At 46.6% G+C, this 17,908-nt stretch overlaps 1 protein-coding gene across 1 annotated transcript in view; it reads left to right on the top strand.

The window, feature by feature from the left end:
• Positions 1–17,908, top strand: part of PCNT (pericentrin) — a 1,129,672-nt gene that overhangs the window by 1,066,504 nt on the left and 45,260 nt on the right. The window contains exon 47 of the mRNA XM_086956243.1: positions 13,822–13,963. Coding sequence (XP_086812369.1) covers positions 13,822–13,963 — 142 coding nt within the window. The remainder of the gene's footprint in view (positions 1–13,821; positions 13,964–17,908) is intronic.

Below are 17,908 nucleotides of genomic sequence, written 5' to 3' on the forward strand. Positions count from 1 at the left end.
ACTGGCTGATCAATCAGATGGGGCAAGGTGGTGTAGTATCCCTATATCTAACCCTAAAATGGACACATATCCTCCTATCAGTCACTCCTATGGCAGGCCTTATCATCATCAAAAAGCTTTATTCGAGGTTTGATCTCCTAAAAGCATGAACATGCATTTAAAATACAATATTAAAAATATTACCTTATAAAATACAGTTTTTAAATAAAATGTGTACAAACATAAGCAGTTGATCAGAGAAAGGGAGCACAATAACTTTTATACGCAATTGCACAAATGCCAAATTGAATGCCACAACCTGTGTACTCTAAGGAAGGAGAGCCCTCCGTCTTAAAGACCATGCCCACCCCAGGTACTTGGCTGTTGCTAAAACTACAGGCAAATGGGTGGAAGTGCAGAGGATTCGTAGGGCCTCCATACCCCTGGATGTCCGTAAATTTTTGCAAACAGGGACTAACCAGACTTTTCTCGGGGTGGCATAGGCTTTACAAGAGAATAGGAAGTGGCCTATATTTTCGTTTGATGTACCACAAGCTGGACAGCTTAAGATGGAGGAATTCCTCCACCTGCCTGTCAGCGATCTCAACGGAAGAGCACCCGATCTTAACTGGAAAAGGAGCTTCCTATCCCCAGGGTTAGTTATGCTATCCCAATAAGGTTCTAATACTGGATACAGCTTAACTACCACAAAACGCCCCGTCATGGAGTCGGATTTGGTTTTGTTCCAGACTCTTTCAGCAACCCTATCCCAATATAGGTCTTTGATTTCTTTTTTACTTGGAAAGGGTGCCCCGGTAGGGTTATCCCATAGATTCGGAAGACCGAGGTCGCCCAGGGCAGACCTAAGATTTTTTAGCCAAGCTATCTTATGGAAGGTATCAGCATTTATTATGGCTAAAAACCCCTCCGCATAATGCAGAATCTCCGGGGTAGTCCATAGGCGTCTCCAGTAGAGAATCGGGCGTAGCCAGGTCGCTCACTGTTCTTCTCCCCAGATCAATGCCAAGGGGGACCATTGGGGTGCTCTGCGGGAGTCCAGTGATACCCCTTAAAAACCTGTTCTCAGATGTTTGCAAGGGGAGGAGCTTTCCAAAACCCCACAGCTCTGACCCATAAAGGGCAGACCCAAGTGCCTTGGCATCATATACAGCCAGGGCAGGTTTTATTGGTTTGGACTGGGATTTTTTGTGTTCCACCCGAAGTGTCCCCGACATCTGTTGATGCCTCAAGACCACCATTTCAATATGTTGGGACCATCTCGAGTCGTTTGCTATCTGTATCCCAAGGTAGGTAAAAACAGTTACCACCTCTAGCAGGCAGTTATTCAAAAGTATTTTATGCCTAGGTGTACGTTTTGGGGCAAAGGCCATCAACTTAGTCTTTCCCACGTTGACTTCCAGACCGTGCTCCCCGCAAAAAGTGTCAAAGATATTCAAAGCTCGCTGCAGACCGCCAGGAGTTTTAGATAGAATTAGCGTATCGTCGGCGAACATCAGGATTGGAACCCTGAGGCCCGCCAACGAAGGCTCATCTACACTGGCGTCCAGCATTCGAGCCACTATCCCATTAATTAATAGAGAAAAAAGCAGGGGAGCCATTGCGCACCCCTGACGCACTCCGCGTTCAACCGGGAAGTCAATAGAGGATTCGCCATGCATACCCCATTGAATTTTGGCAAAATTGCACTTGTGCAACCTCATTATCAGGGTGAGTAGCTCTTTTGGGAGACCCATTTCACTCAGAACTGCCCAGAGTTTTCTCCTTGGGACCAGGTCGAAGGCAGCCCGCAAGTCAACGAAAGCAACGCCAAGCACCACGGTCCCCCACTGCAGCAAAACAAAACGAAACACCTGGTCAACTGTGCTGGTGGCCCGCCCAAAACCTGCCTGGTAAGGGTATAAAGCATTGTTCTCATCGACCCAGTCAATCAGTTTGTTGACCACCATCCTTCCTACCACTTTTTGGACAGTAGCAATCAAGCTTATCGGCCTGTAGTTGGCTGGAAGAGATCGATCCCCTTTTTTGTATATGGGAATAATAATCGCACCCTTCCATAGTTCCGGGACAGCCGATCCCTTCGCAATAGCATTTCCCAAGAGGAATATATATTTAGCCCACCTCACTTTGTCGTTAATAAAAACATCGGCTGGTACGCCATCTAGGCCTGGGGCCCTTCCCCCGGGAACAGTGCATAAAGCATCTTCGGTTTCTTTGAGGGTAAATAAATTCCCAATAGGATATACCTCTGGGATTACATCCGCATCCTTAAACTGTGAAGACTCGGCATATTGGGATTTAAAATAATCTACCCAGGCACCCTCAGGAACATTATTGTCAGGTTTATCTGGAAAACCGCCTCTCCCCCACTTAACAATATTCCAGAATAGCCTGGAATCCTTAGCCCCCGAGGCCTCCTTTAGATCGGCCCAATGCTGTTCATCCCATGATTTTTTAGCTAGGGATTGGCTAATCTTGTAATGCTTTCTAGCACCGCTAATTATTACCCTGTCCCTACTCTTTATTGCTCTACCTAGTCCTTTCCTAGCTTCCCTACACTGGTGATTATACCACTTAGCTAGTCTGGGTAGTTGTTTATTATTTATCCTACGAGGCCTCAGGAAATGCGGTTTTAGAAGGGAAAAGAGTATATCGTGAATGTCAGTTATATCTCTGGACCCTGGGATTACTGGAGTTATATCTTCCATAGCGGTGATTGCAATATCCACTTCAGAAGTTATAAATTTCATAGATTCCTCATTAGCCATTACTCTCGGCCAATTCAACCTACGCATGTCGTTAGACATGTCGGGTAGAGGATCTTCGATTGGTGGAAGGTTCCCGCTTTTAGCCGGCCACCAATTATGGGCCACACAGAGCGGATTATGGTCACTCTCCAGCCTACCCTTTATTTCCATGTCGCATGTTGAATGCCACAGGTTCAGACTACAGAGGACATAGACTATCCGACTTTGGCTACGACCATTATCGAATGTGCAGGAACCTACCCTGTCACTCTTCGTTTTCCCATTTAGGGCTCGCAGTCCCTGTTCCAGGCAGATAGCATTCAGACGTATTATGGCATTTGTCCACCGCCTAACCGGGGTCAGATCTAGAGTTGGGACGCCCCATTGCGTATCTTCCTCTCGCCCCAAAGGATCATCAGAAATATCTAGGGGTTCAAAAGTCCTGTTTAGGTCGCCAGCAACTATAACCTTGTTACCCAAGGACTGTTTTTCCAAAAGAGAAGACAAGGCCTCTATGGTAGGTGACTTCCCTCTAGTGCTGCCCCTAACATAGACATTGTAAATATCTAAACCATCCCAATAATCTGATGCCATTCTTATCATTTGGATGTCAATGCAACCAGATTCTACCACTTTAATTGTTACAGGTAAGCCTTGACATATCCAAATTGTTAGACCCCCCTTCGGTCGACCCTTATCACCTTTACTCGCTAGAATTGAAAACATTAAGTAGCCAAGTAGGAATATTGGATCGCAAGCCCATGACTCTTGGAATAGGCATACATCAAAGCCATTGATGAAGTCTACCCAATTTTGGGATACCAGCTTGCTACCCAATCCCGCAATGTTCCATGAAACCAATTTACCCAAATTTGAACCATCTGTGGGAGCTGATAATAAATGGTACGCCCCAGGATGACTAGTTTGGATTCCTACAATCCCCTCCTCATCTACATTTTTGTCCTCATTATTATACACAGCCTTCTGGATACCAGCAATAATGATTGAGTTTGGGTCCTCACTTTCCGGTAGCCCAAGAATTATTACAGGCTCCCCACACATTGCCTCTAAATGCGTGCTTTCCTGGTTGATACTAGTCATTTAAGTCCACATTTACTAGTGCCCCAGGAATTAATGCAGACTCCCCACATATTACCTCGAAATTCATACTTTCCCTATTAGTCATAGTATCATCATAGTCCGATCCCTTGGTGTTATTACCATCTTGTCAATCAACCCACCCCTGGTCTGCCATCGCTTCAAAGCGGTTAAAGGTTGGTACATTGTAGTGGTTGCCGTGCTGGTAGGGTACAGTAAAAGGGTCTAATTCTAGGGGCGTGGAGTTATAATAACAACCTGCTTCTGGGGTTTTACCAAAATGGATACCTGGTGGTCTTGGGTAAAAGAAAGTTAGATCGACTACACCGATTCCAGCACTGCCTGTACCCAAGTTCTGCCTAGTGATTAAACGTGCTACTCTAGGATCTTTGAAATTGATGACTATACAATCCCCCTCCAAGCACTTGGGGGTACTACTTGTTGACTTTCTGGTGGCCCGCTCTCTTAATCTTCCGGTACCTCTTACGGTGGTCCTCATGTACCGTCCCCCTCAAAGTATGCCATCATTTGTGTCTACCTTGCAGGACCTCTTGGCCACCTTGGCGGTAAATAATTCCTCGCTGCTCCTGCTCGGTGACTTCAACTTTTGGCCGGGTGATCCGAGGGAGGACTCCTCATCCAGAGACTTCTCTGCCACACTTCAGTGCCTTAACTTCTTACCTCACGTCTTGGCCCCTACCCACATTCACGGTCATATCTTGGACCAAATCTGGTCCTTACGCTGTAACCTTTCGGCCACTTCTATCCTTCCTTGCGTCTGGACGGATCACTCCATGATCTCCTTTTCTATCCACTTGGCTCAAACTGAGAAAGCCCCTCTGCCTAAAATATCTTGGCTCGATGCTGGAACAAGACTGATCTTAATGATCTCTTCTCCTTACTATCTTCATCCACTCCCACCCTGACTGACCTACCTTTGGAAAGCCAGGCGGATGCCATTAATATTTGGCTTTCTTCTGCTTGCGACCAGGTCGCCCCACTTAAAAAGATCAAATCAGTTCGCCCCCATGACGCTCACAAGTGGTTTTCCAGCGACCTTAAATCCCTGAAATTAGAGCTTAGGCCCTCGGAGCGTCATTGGCGCCGTAACTACTGCCCTACACTCCGCCTCAAATACAAAGCCCTTCTTAACAACTATAAAAAAGCCATCTTAGCGGCCAAATCTAAATACTTTACTGAGCGAGTGGCCCTTTCGGCCAACAAATCTCGTGAGATTTTCTCACTAGTTCACAGTCTTGCCACCTCCGACCGCACCTGTCTTTCCCCTGCCCCTTCTCAATCTCTCTGTCACTCTCTGAACGACTATTTCGTCAATAAAATTATTACCATCAAGGCCAATATTCCTATTGTGTCTCAACCTGCACTGTCTGTTCATTCTCATCTGCTTCCCTCTGTTCTGGACCATTTTGAACCAATCTCACCTGAGCTTTTCCTCGACCTGCTTGTCAAGGTCAAGTCTGGCTCTCCCGCGGACTGTGCCCCTGCACGGATACTCAGAACTCTCTATATTAGCTGTCCCACCCCTCCCCTCACTTTTCTCAATACTTCTTTGGCCTTGGGCTGCGTTCCCTCTTCCTTCAAGTCCGCTATAGTTTTTTCTATCTTGAAAAAAGCCGGCCTTGCCACCCCTTTCCATCTAATTTCAGGCCGATTTCCCTTCTCCCCTACCTAGGGAAGATTCTCGAAAGCTACGTGACATCCTGCCTTTCCACCTATATTGAGGAGAATCATCTCTTGGCCTCCCACCAGGCGGGCTTTCGCCCTGGCCACTCCACTGAGGGTGTGGTCCTTGCGGTCCTGGATGAACTTAAGGGGAAGGCCGACAGCAACCTCCCCCAGGCACTGGTTCTTTTGGATTTGTCCGCTGCGTTTGACACGGTCGATCATGCCATCCTCCTCGACCGTGTCAGCGCAGCGGGCATCCAGGGCACTGCCCTCTCCTGGATCGCGTCCTTTCTTCAAGGCAGATCACAGGCAGTCCACCTCTCTGATTTTTCTGCCCCCCCTCTTCCGGTCATCTGTGGGGTCCCTCAAGGTTCTTCCCTCTCCCCACTTCTTTTCAACCTTTACATCCGTCCCCTCATCTCCTCTCTTCTCGAGCTGGGGGTCTCTGTGTACAATTTCGCAGATGACCTCCAGCTCGTTTTTGATCTCTCATCCCCAGCTGACTCTCTCCCTAAGTTCTGTTCCACTCTTGTTTTCATTTCCCAGTGGATGAGCTTCAATCACTTGAAGCTCAATCCTGATCAGACAGAGCTCGTCCTCACTGGTGGCTCGTCTAATCCCTGATCCCCAGCTCACTGGCCCCTCTCTTTTGGCCCTCCCCCCTCACCAGTTTCCTCTGTTCGGACCTTGGGCATCAAGATCAGCAATGATCTGTCCATGCACACCCAAATCAGTTCCGTTGTGTCTTCTTGTTTTTCCTCCCTCCGCTTAATTCGTAAGATTTCCCTTTTTTTTTCTGTTGATGCCCTTAAAACCATTATCACGGCCCTCATCACATCCCGCCTGGATTATGGAAACGGCTTGTACGTAGGTATTCCTGCCTATGAAACTCGCCGTCTCCAGGCCATCCAAAACCAGGCGGCCCGCCTTATCCTTCGTCTTCCCAAATTTTCCCACATCACCCCGGCCCTCAAATCCCTCCATTGGCTCCCGTTTTATTTCAGATCTCAGTTCAAACTTGCTTGCTTGGCCTTCCGAGCGCATGCTCGATCTGCCCCGCTCTTCATTAATTCTCAAATTTCTTCCCATGCCCCCAGTCGTACTCTCCGCTCTTCTTCTCTTTCTCTTCTTCACGTCCCCCGCTTCCGCAAATCCCGCACCGGGGGCACCCGATTCTCTGTGCTGGCCCCCCAGATTTGGAACAACCTCCCTCTTTCCATTCGCTCTATCCCTATTTTTTCCCACTTTCGTAAAGCCCTTAAAACTTTTCTTTTCCTTCAGGCATTCCCCGGCTAAATCTCTTTGGGCCCCTCTGTAGATTCTGATGTGCTCCTCAGCGCCAGGAAGCCGCTTGGCCACAGTGCGCTCTAGAAATTTCTTTTTCATTTCATTTCATTTCATTACCCAGCCTATCCTTCTGACACCTATAATCAACCCATCCACATCCCTGGGCAAAGGTCTATGAATCCTTAACCAGTGCATTGCCTTGTTTTTTAGCATCTGGAAAGTTTCTCTTTGCCAGTCCGATAATGGCGGAACATTGGTAAGAATGGCAACAAAAGGATATGAGTCTGGAGGCAGGTTCATGGGTGGTATCCTACGTGGCGCTCTAGGAGGAATTGTATCAGCCGGACTAGGGGTAAGAGCAGCCGGACAGGACATTGGAATTTGCAGTGCGGCTTGGGTATTTTTAGGTCCAGGGTTTCCAGTGTTAACTCTATTGTTATTGCCCGTGACCACAGTATCTAGGCGTTTGCTAGATTGGGAAGTATTGTCCCGTGAGTGGTTAGGTGGATGAGAACTAGGCTTCGGGGTTTGCCCTGGAACACGGGGCCCCTTTTTTGTAATGGTAGCAACAGGGGGGGGTGGGAGGCTCGATAACAGATACACTGCCTATCGGCCCGGTGGTTTTAGTTAAATTGTTGCTATCCCCCGTCCTAGTGTGGTTTTTAATTAGGGATTTAGTTGTAAAAAAGTTATCTAGGGTGGCCTGTTCAAAGCAATCTAATCGATCAGCTAACCTCTTAACTCGTTCTTCGATGGGGGCCAGTAGAGACTTCAACAGCTTCTCCAACTGTAGGAGCAAAGGTGGATCTAAGGATGGAGTCTCAATCAACCCTGTCATCAGAAAATCGCGAGGGTTAGATACAGTGTTAACCAAGATGACTTCATCCCTAGCAACCGGAGCCCCACCGGAGTCAGCCCTATTGGCCTTGCATGGGGTGCCCAATCCTGTTACAAGTTTCCTAATTTTCTTTGGATGCTTAGAAAAGCAGCTCTTCCTCAGGGTAATGTGTCTTTTCCTTTTGATGCAAGGGTTATTAGAAACCACTTGGGGTGATACGCTTAATGGGACAGTATTTTCCTTGCAAGTAAGGGAATCAGTTGGAGTAGTAGGCAAAATAGGGGGCGAGACAATCAATGCAACAGGCAAAGGAGAGGTAGAGACCCTAGTCAGACTAGGTGACAGAGAAGAGGCATTGGGTTTTTCTACTATCACCAGCAGGGTAAATGATGGTGAAGAAGAAGCCGTTGCCAAAGATCCCAAAGATGTCCGTTTCTCTGGAGGAAGTTTAAGAAGTTCGATGGATTGCCTACTCTCAGCTCATTTCTCGGCCAGAGCAATCTTTGTCAATATCTCGGGTTGCACGGCTAAAATACTTATCTAAGGGACCCAGGATTGATGGCCCTGTCTTAAGCTGAAGGGGACTCTGTACAGGGGTAATTGGGGGAGAAGACATGCTAAATAGACAGCTACACCAAAAAAAATAAAAAGAAAAAGGGGGAAAAACACAATGTGAACCAAGGCAATGCCTATCTAGACACAGGAGCTGACTATAGCAGCTAGCCGTAGGTATAAACAAGACAGGAGGGTAAGAATGCTACGCTATATACAATGAGTACATATCGCTGGGAACGCAGAGTGCTTGGAATTATGTGAGATGGTGCTCTAACATGAGCTGAGCCTGTCTGCAGCTTTCAGAACCAAGTCCTTTAGCTGTTTCCATGATAACGCTATACCATATACTCTTAAGTGCATTATAATCCTCGCGGTTATTGCTAACATTGGTATAGCATTATCAAAACATGTCGAGTAAGGTGTCCTACGAATTTGAATACTACCCCCTCGCCAATTCTGGCGACGGGGGTAGCATTCCACCCTTCTAGAGTGACACGACATGTATGTAACTGTGAACCCTGGTTAAAGCTAACACGAGCCTCAGCTCCACAAAATGGATGCTGCCACCACAGACACAAGTCTAACCTCCTGCTGCTGGGTGTCCTTCCAGCGAGGGAGGCTTGGACAAAGGGTTTCCTGCCTTGGGAGGTGCTAGCACCACCCCAGACAGGATTTTGTGTATTGGGTAGGACAGGGCTGAAAGGAATGAGACATGCCTGGGGCACACAAGGTGTCCTCTGTGCATACACCGGTCTAAACCAGTTCCTAGGGCTCTCCAGCCCCAGCTCTGACGCAAGACCGGACAAAGGATAGGGGGTGTAACCACCCCCCTTCCTGGTCCCACCCAGAGGAGGGACCTAGTCGTAGTACAGCCCCCTTTAGCCGGATAAAGGTAGGAGCCGGTCCCATTCCAAATTAGATTATCCTGAACAACTTTACAAGAAGAAACTCTGGACTTCGACGTTCTGCTCCACAGAAGACTGAAGAATCTCCCTTGTGGGCAAGGAGTGTCCACCCTGCAACTGCAGGCACCATCAAGCGTCCAGCTGCTTCACTTTGTCGTCTTCCCTCGAGGATCCAGACTTCAAAGCCCGACGAGACCCGGATTCCCAGACCTCTCCGACCTCTACCTACATCTGCAGCACAGCTGAGACCCGTGGGTGCGACGAGACACGTGGGACCGGCCATCTTGAAAGAAACTGCACTTCGCTTCCAGCACGACTTCTGAGGTAACCTCGACAAAGTGCTTTGGGGATTGAGAATCCCCAGCCCCGAGCAGCTCCTGCACCGAAGATCAGCCCTCCAGCCTCCACGAGATCTGCGTGGGGCCCTTCTGCTTGCCTGCTGCTCGACTCGTTGTCTGGTCACTTGCCGGCTGGCTTGTGGCCTCCTAGGCGACGAACCTTGAAATCTTCACTGCTGGTCTGGTTGCTCTAGACTGGCCCTTGCTCCCTTCCAAAAGAGGAGCACCCCGGACCCTCCTGGTCCACTCCAGACGCCGTTTCCACTCACCGTGTGGGTTCCCTTTGCCAAGGCCTGTTGATTCCAAATCCGGAGCCGACAGCGAGGGCCTGCGAGGGACAGCTCGTGCCATCATCATGGTCGTCGAAGACACCACCTGGTCCACATGGCTGCAGAGACAAGCGTCCATCCTCACCTGATCGCGACGACGACATCTGGTTCCATTCCTGTTTCCACTCCAGTCACTGGCTAGTGACTTTGAACATTGTCCTCTCTGCTTTCAGGTCTTCAACATCACCGATCCACCCTTGGATCGCACTGGACATCTTCCTCCTGGTCGCCTGCAGCATCTTTCCTCAAGGCTCCATAGACTTCGACGCGGAAACCCAACACACTTTGACACCTATACACCCGCAGCCCGTGGGTGAGGTAACAAGAGCATTTCGGTGCTCAAGGGTAGTTTGACTCTCCTAGTGTCCAGTTCCATTGTCGTTTTAGTCCTATCTAGTCAGGAACGTCCGTACTTACCTTTTTCTTAAACTGAACTGCCCATAGACGTTTGTACGCATCTCGCGTGTGAGTTCACACTCTGCACACGCGTTCCGTGGGCCTCCTAGTACTTACCTCAAGTTAGTATAGCGTGGTCCCAGCGATCCTACAGCCTCTGGACAGCTCCATTCCTTCTATCGACTTTCACATTCCACTTACTTAGTATATGGTTTGTCGTGCCCCTAGGGCACCATTGTAATTTGTGCAACTTAAACGTATTTTTCCTAAGAGATTGTCATGTGTTTAGCCCTCTGATATCATAAAGAGCTCAGAGGTGTATGTTAGTTAATAAATATATTGTTTATTTTCATAACAACCTGTGTGGTGTCCTTTCACTTGGTATTCAAGGGGTTATATGTGGTAAAACAGCTGGCTTCACATGCCAAAAGAGTTTAGCCTAAGACTGCTTTGTCCATGCTACCATTAGGATAGCTGGTCTATAAGGTTGACTTTACAACCAATCACCATAAGGGTTGTTTGGACTGATACAAGGTGATCACTAGAACTAGTGAGCATCATATATCAGGCCAACTTCTCACAGCAATTAGCTGTCCAATTAAAGAAAGTAATTGCAAACGCCGTGGGAGAGGGCACGTTAACAGTCGCAAAGTGTGGTATTGCAAGGGCACAGCGATAAAGACATTAATATTTAAGTGAGTTGAACATGAGATTCGACATTCTGGGCAGCGCACCCTTCTTGGAGCAACAAGTTTTAAAGTTTGTTCAAGATCACGAGCGCCTATTAGAGCGCTCTCACAGATGCGGGAAGCCTGCAAGCACGTGTCCAGTTCCACTTTTCACTTAGTTTTTGTATGTTAGCTCTTCGCATGCTAGGATCTGTGATAGTAATGTAAAATAGAGAATAAAAGTCCCACAATGCAATACTTTCTTGAGTAAAATTAAGTACCGGCTAAAAATGTCCCAGGTGACGTGCTTTATTTGTTGTGAGAAAAGCTGGTGATTTGATTAGCAGGCGTCACTGTCTTTATCCGTCTTTCCCCTGGATTAACACACCTATCCCCTTGCTGCCTCCGGTTATGCTTCTACAATTAAATAATATAATTTCAATTTGTGCTTCCCGCCACCCCAGGTGCACGCTGTGAAACTACGTTGTTACTCAGCAAGTGGCTGAAAGCTCATATCCCGAGGGTGCCGGCCAGCCTGTGTCCTCTGGATCTGCAGGGGTGGAACAATAAATGTTCTCCCCCAACCCCTGTAAAAAGACATTCTCTATATAAATGCACATACTGTCTCTCAATAACGATTCCTAATTCGTCTGCTGCGCTGTTCTCTTACCGATTCAGAAAAATGACCCGTGCTACTTATTAATAATTAGATTTTGTGATGCTTTATCGCTGTGAAACCCAGAGAGAGAAGGGGAGCGAGAGACAGAGGTTGAAAGCAGTGGTGTATCACAAAATGACGCCCCCTCCAGAACACGAAGAGGTATGGGTCTCCCACAAATCAGATATTCGCCCTCTGAAGGGTTGTGGGGCCCCCTAAGGCTTTTTGGGGGAGGGGGGTATGTCCGTGGGCGAAACATAGAATTATGTTTGAGTATCTCTTTTTGTTCTCTTTGGAAGTGACGTACTCACCCAGGCACTATAGTTGCAAAGTCTGAGAAGCCCAGTCTTCCATGCGAGGAGGAGTGCAGTGTTCACTTGTGCTGCCCTGCAACGATGGCAGCTGATTAGCTGATGAGATGTGAAAACCCAGGGGCTAAATAAGGGCTAAAGCAGGCACGGAGCTCAGCGGCGCACGGGTTAACTCCAGGTCTTCAGCCCGCCCCTGCACAGCGCCTTGTTAATAAAGCTGGGGTTCTGTTCCATGAGTAAGCTCGCGAAGGGCAGTGCCCGCTGGTAACATGGGTGCCCGTGAGTTGGCGAATCTAAACTTAGAAACTTTCCTTGTTATTCACTGAACAACTCCTCAGCCAAGGTTTCAAACCCGTTAGCATCAGCCCTTGAGAAGCAGGTTCTCTCCCTCCCTGCAGCTCAATCTATCCTGGGCCTGGGAGGCTGCCTCGGTGGGTGGTCACAGGCTTCAGCTCTAGTGACACAGCTCATCGGCTAAAAGCACCTGTGGCAGAGATCGGAGTATGCTGCCTCGGTGAATGTAGCGCCTTTTACAGATCTGTGTGTAAGAGGCGCTTGCTCACAGGCTCCACCAGTATTGAGACAAGCCAGCGGCTCAAAGCGCCTGTGGCAGAGATCAGAGTGTACCTTGGAGTAAGAGAGCTGCTTGGGCACAGCAGCCTGCTGGGAGATGGGTGTAACCAGCAGGGAATTGTATCCTACGGGCCACATGTCAGATCGGAATAAGACAACTCACTCGGTTACTGTACCTGTAGCAGACACCTGTGTTTGCATAGTTCCCACTAAGCTGACTCGGTTGATTAATGCACCTACGGCAGAGGGGGCTCATTGGTTAACACTCATGCGCTATATCGTGCAGAGGTCCCTGTAAGTAACCTAGCTGAGTCGGTTCATGCAGAGAGCTCCATGCCACATGCTCCAGTCCTAGAGATAGTTCTCGGTGTTAACACACCTGCTGCCACATAATTACACGCCACATTATTACACTGCACTCAATGCAACATACACTCCATATACCACTCAGTGCCACATAATTACGCGTCACATAATTACACTGCACTCAATGCAACATACACTCCAAATACCACTCAGTGCCACATAATTACACGCACACATAATTACACTGCGCTCAATGCAACATACACTCCAAATACCACTCAGTGCCACATAATTACACGCCACATAATTACACTGCATTCAATGCAACATACACTCCAAATACCACTCAGTGCCACATAATTACACGCCACATAATTACACTGCACTCAATGCAACATACACTCCAAATACCACTCAGTGCCACATAGTTTCACGCTACATATTTACACTCGGCATCACTGAACGCAACAGCATCACTCGTTGCCACCACAACATCACTCAGCGCCACTACAGCATCAATCTGTGCAACTATTCAACAACAACTGGTTCAAATATTTTCTCTCAATGTTTCAAGCTTTATTACAAATGTCACAAAAAGATGTTAATATTTCACTTCTGTTCTTGGTTTTTCATCACAATGAAATACACTGAACATAATCTTCACAAAAGTTATTTACAAAAGTTTAAGCTATTGTCAATATAAATTACAATACCTTTTATTTAAGTATTAATAATTGAAAACATTAAAAGCAATTGTTATTTGTAATATCAATGCATCTGTCACGTAAATACAACACATTGCTTTACAAATGCTATCGGCGTCACATTAGCGAAATTTAAAAGTACTGTCTTTGTAAATGACAAAGCTATTAATTTCGCTATTTTCAAAATCAACACATAAAAAATGCGTAATTTACAATTCCAATAGCTCAATCTTTCCTAATGCTAGACCTATTGAATTGCAAATGCTTGTTTTTGAGGTTGCAAAAAGTGCTTCAACTGCCTCTTAGCAAGCAGTTTTGCACTTTTGTTACCGAAGATGAACTGATCAATATAATTTGGTAGATCTTTGTTTAACATTGTTGCGAATTCCATTGATTTGTGTCTCTCTTGAATGTGTTTTCTTTAGTGTTTGGGATCAGGCCAGAGGTACTGAGACACAGTGTCATTCTAAACTCTCCACCAACCAAGGAAATAGCTTCGTGCCACAGGAGTAACTCTGCCTCAATTCTTGGCCATTCTCCAAAGTCCCCGTACTTCTTACACAGCAAGTAAGTATAGAAACCAATTCTGTATGGATAAGAGGTGTAGTAATGAATCGTATATTCACTGTGTAACTCCATCATATGCATGTCAGGTGAGTTTGCAAGTGATGTTTTTCATATACAGTTGAACACTGTGAAGATCATTGATTCCTGAAAACTGGATGCAGTTCTAGGCATTGCAAGTAGCAAATGGCTTTTCCCTGTACTCTTCTAAGCATGGCCTTAAGCTATTCCTGGTACGCACTGGTTTTGGCGGAAAAGGCTGTTAAAATATGTAATTAAAATGTACAAATATTACAGAAGAAGACTATTATAATTATCCACTAAGATAATAGGTCCTGATTTAAATCTGTTACAAAACCTTGAAAGGACAAATGCAGTTAATATCCAAAGCCAACAACCATCGAAATTACTTATATACGATAAGCAATGCTGCTCCCTTCTGTGGACATGGCTGAAACAGGGCATATCCGTGATGGTTCAACACCTGGCAGGTTCCTTTGAATGCCAGGGCGGGCAAACTCAGCTATCAATGCCTAGCGGATCGCGAATGGCATCTCCATCCGAGGTAGCACAAGTTCTGTTTTAGAAGTGGGAGAGCCTTGGTTAGATCTGTTCACCACCACCGAGAACTTGCGATGTCAGCAGTTTCGCACTGGAGTTTCCAAGGCGGCACTCGCTAATGCCGCTTTTCGTCTCAAGTGGAATTCAGGCCTCCTGTACCCCTTTCCACCAATACCACTCCTGTCCAGAGTGCTCCAGAAGATCAGGAGCTTCCGGGCTCAAGTCATTCTTGTGGCTCCAGACTGGGCACCGAGAGTCTGGTATCCCCAGCTTCTCCAACTGAGCATCAATCCTCTGATCAGGCTTCTGTCGCAGCAACAGGGGATGGTCCACCACCAAAACAGGTCAACTCTATGCCTTCTTGCATGAGATTGAGTGGTGACAGTTGGCAGCATTCAACCTTCCTGAAGTCTGTGATGTTATTCTGACAGCCAGGTATTCCTCTACCAAGACCATGCACGCCTGTCGGTAGCAAAAATTTGTAAAACATTGTACAGAACAGTCTATTGATCATCTTTCTGCTTCCCTCTCCCAAGTTTTTCTATTTATTTTGACCCTTGCTTATCAGTGCTCTGCTCTGGACACCTTTAAAGGGTAACTTGCCTGCCTTTTGAGTCTGCCAGACCAACCCCCTATTATAAACTGATTTCTTAAGTGGCTTATACATATATTCCCACCTGCTCCATTCATCATGCCTCAGTGGGACTTAGATTTGCTTCTCACCTTCCTGATGTCTGCTCCATTCGAACCTCTGCACAACTGCCCCCTCCAGCTGCTTACCATCAAAACAGCCTTTTTAGTGCCAATAACTTCTGCCGGGAGGGTGAGCAAAATGCAGGCTCTGTCATCCAAGCCTCCTCCCCTGACCATCTTCCCTGATAAGTTAGTGCTTCGCACTAGGGACTCTTTATTATGGAAAGTGGCAACACCATTCCCGAGGAGCAATCAGTCACCTTGCCCACTTTCTATGCTCCTTCATACCTCTCAAAAGAGGAGGAGCAACTCCGCCGTCTAGACCCAAACAGAGCATTGTCGTTCTGCTTTGACCACACTAAAGAGTTCCAGGTGGATGACCAACTCTTCATGAGGTGTGTTGGATCAAAGAAATGTTGCGCGATGCAGAAGAGGACTATCTCCCGATGGGCTGTACTCTGGCCTAAAAACAGCCTCCTGATGACTTAAAGGCTCATTCCACCAGCGCTAAGGCTGTTACTACGGCATTGCAACATGGCATTCCAGACCTTGACATTTGTCAGGCAGCAATGTGGGCTTCTCTGCACACGTTCACCAAGCACTATTGTCTGGACAGTCAAGTCTGCAGAGCATGCCTTTTTGTCCGCTCGATCCTGCAGGACTTCCTGGTCTAAAGTTGTCCACAGTCTATCTTCCGGGGATGATATTGCTTGGGTATCTATTCGAAGGTATGGAATTAGCAGCTAGATGTCTGTCAGATGGACAAGTTACTGCCCTTCCGCAACATCTTAACTGGTGAAGACGTAATTTAGCCGCAAATTCCTTACCGACCCACCCATCCTTCCTGCACTTAGGACAGGTTCTTAGGCTCAGGGCTGTTCCCTTTTGTGGCACTAGTTCAGAAACACACCACTGTCAGTGCACTTCATGGCTCTGAGCTATTGGCTTGGAAAGCCATGAAAAGTAACTGACATCAGCGTGCCAAGGTGGTGCCTATATAGATAACTTGGACGTCACTTCCGGCGCGGACGACGCTTACGACATCACCCGAAGCAGACCAGCACTACCTACTGGCGTGTAAGGGTATTGCTCGAGCAAAAGGCTTCCGGATCCATTCTGGCGCCTGGAAAATACTACGGTAAGGAATTTGCGGCTAGATTACTTCTCTACCAGATAAGGTGTTATCAAAGGTAAGTAACTTGTCTAAACATGCCAAAAGAAACAAGCACCTTGGATGAATGCAGAACTAAAAAGGAGAATATAAATTGCAAAGCTGCAATGCACCTGGCTCAAAACAAACACTCAAGACCAACTTTTCCTACACAATACAATAGAACATACAAACCATCTATCATAAAAGCTACTATTCAATAATTCAGAATACAAAATGTGCAAATGAAGAATTTTATAAAATTCTCACAGACTTTATAAACCTAAACTCATCGAAAGAAACCATCCCTTTCCTCAAGGTTTTACTGGCAAATCACTACACAACCAAAACAGGCCTGTTGGATTCCTATTTAAAACTAAAGAAAAGCACCAGCCCTTTACCAACAATCCAAACCTCCCCCCACCCCTCCCCCCTCAAAGGGTAGATTAACCCAACCCCTGCATTCCTTCAAACAATTGTTAGATCAAGCAGGTCAGCTAGCTGCCCCTCTGACCAGTTGCCCTCCAGAAACCTTCAAAGACATCCTTTTAACAACCTCTGCTGCCACCCCAGTCATGACAACCAATCATTCCTTGACCACAGTTTTTCCTGAAGACTTAAAAGAGAAATACAAATGCCCATTACTAAAGAGAACAAACCTGAACCCCCAAGACACCCATTGAAACGCACCATTCCTCTGCTAACTAATGGAGAGAGCCCAGATGTCTCAATTCATTGAAGATAACTTAATACTTTCTGACTTACAAATAAGATTCCATAAAGGAAGAGGCACAGAAAATGCTGTAATCGCATCTGGGATAACCTTAGAAACACTGTAGACCACAACTGGGTTATTAAAGGCTGACTTTTCTCTTGGACCGTTCAGCTGCTTTCGACACAGTTGATCATGACACTTTCATCCAAAGACTCTGCATAGATGTCATGGGGTGGGCTGCTCTCATTTGGATCATAACCTACCTTCAAACAGAAAAAATGCCATTCGTACTCCTCCTTTTTCATCCAACCCCTACATCATAAAAGTAGGGGTGCCCCATACTTTATCATCCCACCCATGCTTTTCAGCATCTACATGAAGTCATTACCTGCAGTGATCAATGAATTTCAGCTCACCAGCTAGAACTACACAGATGAATGAAAAGACCTTCGAATCTCAAAAATCTTTATTTGCTTCTGAGTGGTTGATCAGTAGATGCCATTGAGCCATCTCAAATTGAATGTGTGCATACCTGAATTGTAGATTAACAACTTTTTAAGGGGATGCCTCACGTACTTATCACTCCAAAATAAAGACTGCACGCAGACAACATATTGTTCATAAAATAGATCAGGAAGGCAACTCCTCAAAGGAACTATTCAAAATCATAAAAAACTTCACGAAAACACAAGCATGTTCCTCTGAAACCCAAGTCTTTCTAACATTCTGCGACATCTTGGCTACACACTTTGAAACCAAAATTGATACCATCTATAATAGTTTCAAACCCACTACCAACTCATCCATAGCTACACCACATAATCACAAT

The sequence above is a fragment of the Lissotriton vulgaris genome, chromosome 2_1 (assembly GCF_964263255.1).
Source record: "Lissotriton vulgaris chromosome 2_1, aLisVul1.2, whole genome shotgun sequence".
NCBI classification, from domain to species: Eukaryota; Metazoa; Chordata; class Amphibia; order Caudata; family Salamandridae; genus Lissotriton; species Lissotriton vulgaris.